The sequence below is a fragment of the Sminthopsis crassicaudata genome, chromosome 3 (assembly GCF_048593235.1).
Source record: "Sminthopsis crassicaudata isolate SCR6 chromosome 3, ASM4859323v1, whole genome shotgun sequence".
Lineage (NCBI taxonomy): Eukaryota > Metazoa > Chordata > Mammalia > Dasyuromorphia > Dasyuridae > Sminthopsis > Sminthopsis crassicaudata.
The window spans coordinates 402,508,292-402,517,807 of record NC_133619.1 but is presented as its reverse complement, the minus strand read 5'-3'; the positions used below and the strand labels follow the sequence as shown (position 1 = coordinate 402,517,807).

The following is a 9,516-nucleotide window of genomic DNA, read 5'->3' as shown; positions in this document are numbered from 1 at the left end:
GGAGATGAAGCCTTTATCAGAACCTTTAACTGTAAAAATATTTTTCCAATTTATTACTTCCCTTCTAATCTTGTTTGCATTAGTATTGTTTGTACAAAAGCTTTTTAATTTGATGTAATTAAAATTTTCTATTTTGTGATCAATAATGATCTCTAATTCTCCTTTGGTCACAAATTTCTACCTCCTCAACAAGTCTGAGAGGTAAACTATCCTATGTTCTTCTAATTTATTTATGATCTCATTCTTTATGCCTACATCATGGACCCATTTTGATCTTATCTTTGTATGTGGTGTTAAGTGTGGGTCCATGTCTAGTTTCTGCCATACTAATTTCCAGTTTTCCCAGCAGTTTTTGTCAAATAATGAATTCTTATCCCAAAAGTTGGGTTCTTTTGGTTTGTCAAACACTAGATTGCTATTTTTATTCACCATCTTGACCTGTGAACCTATTCCACTGATCAACTAATCTATTTCTTAGCCAATACCAAATGGTTTTGGTGACTGCTGCTTTATAATATAGTTCTAGATCAGGTACGGCTAGGCGACCTTCATTTGATTTTTTTTTTCATTACTTCCCTTGAAATTCTTGACCTTTTGTTCTTCCATATGAATTTTTTGGTTATTTTTTCTAGGTCATAAAATGTTATGCTTAAAACTGTTTTTTAACCATACACTACTTTAGAGAGTGTTATTTCTTTACAAGTTGTTGTGCCTAGGCTATTCTAAGGAGATCACAAATGTGTCAAAATTTGCTGAGAGACTGTAAATGTAAATGCTTAGAGCATTTCTTATTAAATATTGGATTTAAGAAATGTCTCTCTCTCTCTCTCTCTCTCTCTCTCTCTCTCTCTCTCTGTCTGTCTCTCCATCTCCTTCCCTCCCTCTCTCTTCTCCTTCCCTTGCTCTCTCTCCACACACACACACGCACACACTACATACATACACATACTTATACTTATACATACACACAAACATAAAGATAAGTATTTGTAGGGTATATATAAATTCTTGATTAAGTCCATATATATATATATATATATATGTTTGTATACATGCATATATTTTTAAGTATAAAATAGAACTCCAGAGTTTCTCATTTAATTTATTAAAGAAGCATGGAAACAGGAGTGGAAAGAAAACTTTTAAAAATTATTTGACATTTTCCACACAAATTTTACACATGACAAAGATGAGGTCTATAGAGGAAAACCCAAAGCCACAGAGTATATTGATAGCAAAAACTTATGTAAAAAGTATTTACACTACTCCACAAAGAAACCATTCATTTAAAAAGCCCACATTTTATTTTATTGCAAAAAATTGGCCTATTTCTAGATCTTAATTTGTACAAAATTTCTTTGGTCTTTTAGCCTAAACAAAGCTGTTTTTACCTCTTTGTTCCTTAGTGTGTATACCATGGGATTCAGCAGGGGTGTGATCACTGTTTGGAAAATGACCACAATCCTGTCTACAGCATACATGGAACCAGGTCTTAGATAAACAATGAGACCAGGCACAAAAAAACAGAGGACCACAATGCAATGGGAAGCACAGGTCTGGAAAGCTTTGTATCTGCCCTCTGCTGTGGGGATCTTCAGGATAGCACAAACAATGGACACATAAGACAGAAAAATCAGGCAGCAGCATCCAGAAGCCACTATGCCAATGTTGACAAAGATCACCATCTCATTGACTGAGGTTTCTGCACAGGCCAGTTTGAGAATGGGGGGTGCATCACAGAAATAATGCTGGATCTGGTTAGGGCCGCAGTAGGGCAGGCGGAAGGTCAGGGCAGTCTGGGCTGCTGAGTGGATAGCACCACTGAGCCATGTGCCTCCAGCTAGAAGGGCACAGGTTTTGCCACTCATCATGGTAACATAGCGCAGGGGATAAGTGATGGCCAGGTAGCGGTCATAGGACATGACTGTGTAGAGAAAACACTCAGTGCTTCCCAGAACATGGAAGAAATAGAGTTGGGCTACACAGCTATGAAAAGAGATAGCCCCACCATCCGGGGAAAGAATACCCATGAGTATCTTGGGCACAGTGACAGTGGAGAACCACATATCAATGAAGGAAAGATTGGCCAGGAAGTAGTACATAGGAGTATGGAGGTGAGTGTCTACTTTAATCACCAGCAGGATGAAGAGGTTCCCCAGCAGAGTCAGTACATAGATCACTAAGAAAATACCAAATAAGATAGTGTTTATTTCTGGTGCATGGGGAATCCCCATAAGGATGAATGTGGTCACAACGCTCTGATTATGCCTTTCCATTCAGACAGTAGATCTTTCCCTAAAAGAGAATAAATTAATCAATTAATTAACATGCATTTGTAAATACTCAAGGCACTGGACACCTAGGCACACACTAGGCACACACACATACACACATTTATAACCTCAAGGAATTACATTATATTGGAGAATACCTACAAATATATAGGAATTACGCATAGGTTAATATATTTGCTCTTTATTCCTATATTTATTTGCTGCTTACCTATTCATATATTCATGTATACTAAAGCTACAAAAGCTTTTAACATGGAGAAAATGATATTACATAGAAGGAAACCTCAGAGAAACTTGGGAAGATTGTGATGAACTAATAATCTTCACATCAGAAATGAGTAGAATAAACAGAATAATTTATATAAATATAATGGAAATTTGATAATGGGGTTGAATTAGAATATGCACCTGTAGAGGCTATCTGTAGGACATGTGTCAATTGTTTCCAGTCAATCCTATGGGAACTTTGGGTGATTCTAAATATGACAAGGCTAAATGTCGTACAGTTTGACAGTGATTTTGTTGGCTAATGAGCTAGAAATGTTGATGATTTGGTGAATTTTAAAAGAGAGTAAGCTTAAACTCAGTGATTTCATCCATTCTGGCATTCATTATAAGAACTGGGAGTGAAGTATTTGTAGTATCCTCCACCCTGACTTCCATGGTATAATAAGCACATGATATTTAAAGTGTAAGTCCTGTCTAGTCAACATGAGTCTGGTTTTGTGCTGCATCTTTTTTTCCTTTCTTTTTAGAAGGAAAAATAGTTATCCAGAGAGCAGGAGTTGTTTGAATAGTAGAGAGCCAAGGTGAAAGGAATAGTACCTAATCTGTAGTACTGCAAATTGTTCTTTGTTCTAAAGAGGTTTAAGTACAAATATCTCAAGAGAGTATCGTAATAATTTTAAGTTACTGACTTCTTTTTAAGGTGTGTGTGAGGTTTTTTGTTTTTTTTTAATATAAACAATGGGGGGGGGCAGCTAGGTGGCGCAGTGGATAGAGCACCAGCCCTGAATTCAGGAGGACCCGAGTCCAAATGTGATCTCAGACACTTAACACTTCCTAGCTATGTGACTCTGGGCAAGCCACTTAACCCCAGCCTCAGGGGGAAATATATATATATATATATATATATATATATATATAAACAATGAATTTTGTGTGTTTCTTATAATCTTATTTAGAAAAAGAAATTTATTTAGGAAATTATATCTCCTAATTAATTTATATTGGATTGTGTTCTCTTCTCATTGGGGGAAGCTCTAGACATGATCTAAGAATCTAATATTTAAGTAATTTTTTTTCCTGGAAACTTATGGCATGGATTTAATGAATGAAAACATATGAAAAAAAAAAGCAATTTAAATTCTCACATTAGAGTTCAGACTCCCCCAGGAACAAACCTTATCTGGACCAAAAGCCTGATTTCAGTCCCTTGAACCCAGCAGTAGTTCTTTAAGGTCAGATAAAGGAACACAATTCTAAATAATAACTTGCTAATCAATTTCATGATCAATAATCACTTCCTTCAGAAGATCAATGATAAGATTTTTCTTTCTGAGTTTACTGAGCCAACTCCTCCTCATAGTAATAGATTAGGTCCTCAGATGGGTAGATATTACCATTTTCACAATTCTACAGAGAAACTTGAATATTGCTAGTCCACTAACACTAAATCACAAGCCTCCACTCTTATGCTTCCTATTAACAATAAGTAAGGAAAATTTGTTCTCTAGAAAAGTCAGCATAGAAAAACCAAACATTCAATGTTCCAAAAATACAAAGGAAGGCTAAGGGAAGGGAAAGCTGACACATAATTTTAAATATGTGTCAGCTTTCCCTTCCCTTAGCCTTCCTTTGTATTTTTGGAACATTGAATGTTTGGTTTTTAGGAAAATATTTTTAAACAATTGTTTTTGCTATGCTGACTTTTCTAGAGAACAAATTTTCCTTACTTATTGTTAATAGGAAGCATAAGAGTGGAGGCTTGTGATTTAGTGTTAGTGGACTAGCAATCCTCAAGTTTCTCTGTAGAATTGTGAAAATGGTAATATCTACCCATCTGAGGACCTAATCTATTACTATGACGATAGTTAAAAACCTACTATTAGCTTACAGGCCCCCACTGATGTGCTCTTTGAACTAAAGTAATTCTTAAGCAGAAGCCAGTCTTCCTTTTTACTTTCTCAGAGACTCAGCTCTAAGATTATTTGCTATTTCTAGTTAGGATATAAGAGTAGTTCAGTCCCCTCTAGATTTAGCATTCCTTTCTGGATCAAAAGTCCCTTTCTTCAAGAAGACACTCCACTTTGCTTTAGGATGATAGGTCCCAAATCAATCAGTTCTATTTTTCATTCACCTTTAGTTGCAGATGAGTAGCTAGCCACAAAGGTATAAAAGCATCCTTGCCCTAGAGATAAATTCATTTTTTGCTGCTATCTTCAAATGCAATTGAACTCTTCAAACCTCAAATTCTATCTAGTGATTGGGAAATGTTTGTTTGTTTGTTTGTTTTGCATTTACATTTCAATGTCTACTATACATATACATGCATGCATGAATACACATATAATTTTATTTCATGCTATTTAATTATATGCTATAATTATGTGATTCTATAATGTATAAAAACTACATGTAATATGTTATATAATATTAAAGTATATAACATTAATGTTTATATGGATGGTATATATATTATTTCATACTATAATTTTATGTCATTTATATATTTAGTTGTATAGATTATACTATACTTGTAATTACATGTACTATATAATATAATACAATAATTATATCTATCAAACAAACATTCAAAATTTTATTTATATTAAATTATATAATTAAATAAAATAGGTACTAAATTATTAAATATAAATATTAGCAATTTGTATATTTACATTTGTAGAATTGTCTTATTTTATGTTACATAATTATATGTAGTTTTAGTAATAATATATCTATACATATCTATATCTATATTTATATCTATCTATCTATCTATCTATCTATATATATATATATGAGACAGAGAGAGACAAAAGGCTAGAAGAGAGATAATTCTGTTAAAAATCTTTGAAGATGTTGCATGTACATTGTATTCTAGAAACAATATTCTCTATCTTCATGAAAAGAGAACAAAGGAAATTTACCAATACCTTATTTCCTAAGATAATTAATTTAACGCATTATGTATGTGTCTGTATGTGTATTTTGACTTAAATTTCCATAATCAATTTGCTGTAAATAGTTGCCTATATCTTAGTTTAAGAATTGATTTCAGTGGTTTAAAAACTGAATATGAGTACCTCCTATTGAAAATTGATATTTCCTAAGTTTATTTGGTAAATAATATTTAATGAGCTGGAGTGGGTAAATAAAGATTGAGAATGAGTTTGCAATTTTATTATTTAATAAGAAACCATCAATCCATACCTCTGGATCACTCTAGAACTTGGAAATGTCAAAATTAAATATGATGCTGCTTCTAGGAGATGACATAAGTGAATGTGGTAGACCACATAATATCTTCTTATACTAGTAAATAATAAATTGATGTCATAATAGAAAATAGAAGAATATTACATATCTCCTGGGTTTCAGGGGTCAAGAACTATAACCTAAGAGAAGAAATAATATTCCTTTCATAGGAAATCACAGATATTCATAATATGGTGTCATACACATACACACACACAAACACATACAATTGCACTAATGTGTTTTTAATCAAAAGATCTGGATTATAGAGGTTAAAATAAAAGAAGCAACATGATAGGAAATACTGAGTTGTTGGTGTTTTTTTGGTTTTGTTTTTTTTGTTTTTGTTTTTGTTTTTTAATACAAATATATCAAAAAGAAAAGATGCTGGAAAATTTCCAAAGTTGCATTTGAATGGAAGATTGTTTTTTAAAAAAGCAAATAAGAATAAAATGTTAAGTGAAAAATAACTAAAATTATATTTATATGATAAAAATCTATGAAACAAAAGTTATGACTTAAAGAAAAGGATTTTGGAACTTTTATAGAGTTTCCCAACTTTTTGTGATCTCTGTTTCTCTAAAGCATTGGATTTTTATGTGGAAAAAAAAGTAGAGATAATAAAACTACTTGCTTCACAAGATTTCTGTGAGGAAAGAAATTTGCACATTTTGAAGCACCATATAAATTTGGTGTGCTTAATAAACCTTATAAGATTAGGTTTATTTAAAAAAAACAAAAACAGTATCCTGCACTTGTATAAGATCACTCCTTTTTTAAAGTTTTTTTTTTAAACTTCATTTTAAAATTCAGTCCCTTGAGTTTTCTTTCCTGTAATTCAAAATAGATATAATGAAGTTCATACACCTGAAACTAGAATATATCAGGAGAGACTAAAAAAGAGGACTATATAAATTCACAAAGTAAAATGGATAAGGTTAAATAAATGTTTATATTTGCAAGATGCAAACCAGTTAAAGATACATTCACTCATAGGACTAACTTATGTAAGTAGTAGTTCACAAAATAGGCATTAGTTATTGTTTTCAAATCCTTACTTACCAAGAGTTACATGTTCATTGTGGGGGGGAAATTAAAAAAAAAAGAAAAGACATGATCTAAGAAAGCATCTGTGTGTGTTTGGGGGGGAGTCTTGGATTGATTGATTGCTTTATATAGAGGAGAAAAAAGGCAACAGTGGGCCAACGGGAAAAGCTAAAGAAATTGTAACAGGAATTAAACTTCAGTTGTTTATCATATCATATGATCTAATCTCCCTTTCAGTTCTCTTCTAGGGAAAAAATATATATATGTGTATATATATATATATATATATATATATATATATATATATGTATATACACACACATATACTTAGCCCCCACCTGGATTTCTCCTTCCTTAAACTGATTCAAAAGATAAAATTCTGCAGAATTAAGAACTTCCAAGCATTCCAGAAAAGTAGCATAACCATGCTTTCAAAAATAGCAGCAACCTTACTATGACATAGACAAATCCTCTCCATATTACTATACTGCCATCTTCCAAGGCCCCTCATGGGGAGAGATAATAACCTAAGGTATGTTGAGTATATCAGCAAGGTCCAAAGAAAAGAAAAATTTTACATCTTTACTTTTCTAACCTTGCACTCTCAGAATTAGATAAATCAAACCACAAAACAAATAAGAAAAAAATTAAGATACATAGAACATTAGAAAAACTAGGTATGATAGACCTTTGGAGAAAACTGAATGATGATAGAAAGGAGTATACTTTCTTCTCAGCAGTTCATGGAACCTATACAAAAATTGACCATATATTAGGACATAAAGATCTCAAAATTAAATGCAGGAAGGCAGAAATAGTAAATGCCTTCTTCTCAGATCATAATGCAATAAAAACTACATTCAATAAGAAGTTAGGGGTAAATAGACCAAAAAGTAATTGGAAACTGAATAATCTCATCTTAAAGAAGTACTAGGTGAAATAGCAAATTATAGAAACAATTAATAATTACACCCAAGATAATGACAATGATGAGACATCATACCAAAATCTGTGGGATGCAGCTAAAGCAGTAATAAGGGGAAATTTTATATCTTTAGAGGCTTATTTAAACAAAATAGAGAAAGAGAAGATTAACGAATTGGGTCTGCAACTTAAAAAGCTAGAAAAAGACCAAATTAAAAAACCCCAACCAAAAACTAAACTTGAAATTCTAAAATTAAAAGGAGAAACCAATAATATTGAAAGTAAAAAAACTATTGAATTAATAAACAAAACCAAGAGTTGGTTTTATGAAAAAGCCAATAAAATAGATAAACCTTTGGTAAATCTGATCAGAAAATGGAAAGAGAAAAATCAAATTGTTAGTCTTAAAAATGAAAAGGGGGCTATTTCCACCAATGAAGAGGAAATTAGAGAAATGAGTTACTTTGCCCAACTTTATGCCACTAAATTTGATAACTTAAGTGAAATGGATGACTACCTCCAAAAATATAGGCTTCCTAGATTAACAGAAGAGGAGATAAATTGCTTAAATAGTTCCATTTCAGAAAAAGAAATAGAACAAGCTATTAATCAACTCCCCAGGAAAAAAATCTTCAGGACTAGATTGATTTACATGTGAATTCTACCAAACAATTAAAGAACAATTAGCTCCAATGTTATATAAACTATTTGAAAAAATAGGGGATGAAGGAATCCTACCACACTCCTTTTATGACACAGACATGGTACTGATACCTAAACCAGGTAGATTGAAAACTGAGAAAGAAAACTATAGACCAATCTCCTTAATGAATATTGATGCTAAAATCTTAAATAAGATATTAGCAAAAAGACTTCAGAAAAACATCCCCAGGATAATACACTATGATCAAGTAGGATTTATGCCAGGAATGCAGGGCTGGTTTAATATTAGGAAAACTATTAGTATAATTGACTATATTAATAATCAAATTAATAAAAACCATATGATCATCTCAATAGATGCAGAAAAAGCATTTGATAAAATCCAACATCCATTCCTACTAAAAATGCTTGAGAGTATATATTAATAAATGGACTATTCCTTAAAATAGTCAGGAGCATATATTTAAGACTGTCAGTAAACATAATATATAATGCAAATAAACTGGAACCTTTCCCAGTAGGATCAGGAGTGAAGCAAGGTTGCCCACTATCACCATTACTATTCAATATAGTACTAGAAACGCTAGCCTCGGCAATGAGTGGAGAAAGAGATTATAGGAATAGGAATAGGTAATGAGGAAATCAAACTGTCACTCTTTGCAGATGATATGATTGTATACTTAGAGAACCCCAGAGATTCTAATAAAAAGTTTTTAGAAATAATTCACACCTTTAGCAAAGTTGCTGGATACAAAATAAATCCACATAAATCCTCAGCATTTTTATACATCAACAACAAAATGTAACAGCAAGAGATACAAAGAGAAATTCCATTCCAAACAAATGTTGAGAGTATAAAATATTTGGGAATCCATCTACCAAAGAAAAGTCAGTAATTATATGAGCAAAATTACAAAACACTTGCCACAAAAATAAAGTCAGATTTAAATAATTGGAAAGACATTCAGTGCTCTTGGATAGGCCGAGTGAATATAATAAAGATGACAATACTCCCCAAACTAATCTATTTATTTAGTGCTATACCAATCAGACTCCCAAGAAACAATTTAATGACCTAGAAAAAATAACAACAAAATTCATATGGAAG

At 32.0% G+C, this 9,516-nt stretch overlaps 1 protein-coding gene across 1 annotated transcript; it reads right to left on the bottom strand.

Moving 5' to 3' along the window:
* Positions 1–1,331: 1,331 nt before the first annotated feature.
* On the bottom strand, positions 1,332–2,276 carry LOC141562186 (olfactory receptor 10G4-like). Its single transcript, XM_074302194.1, has one exon. It carries the CDS (start codon positions 2,274–2,276, stop codon positions 1,332–1,334), a length of 945 nt encoding a protein of 314 aa, XP_074158295.1.
* Between the last annotated feature and the right edge of the window lie 7,240 nt (positions 2,277–9,516).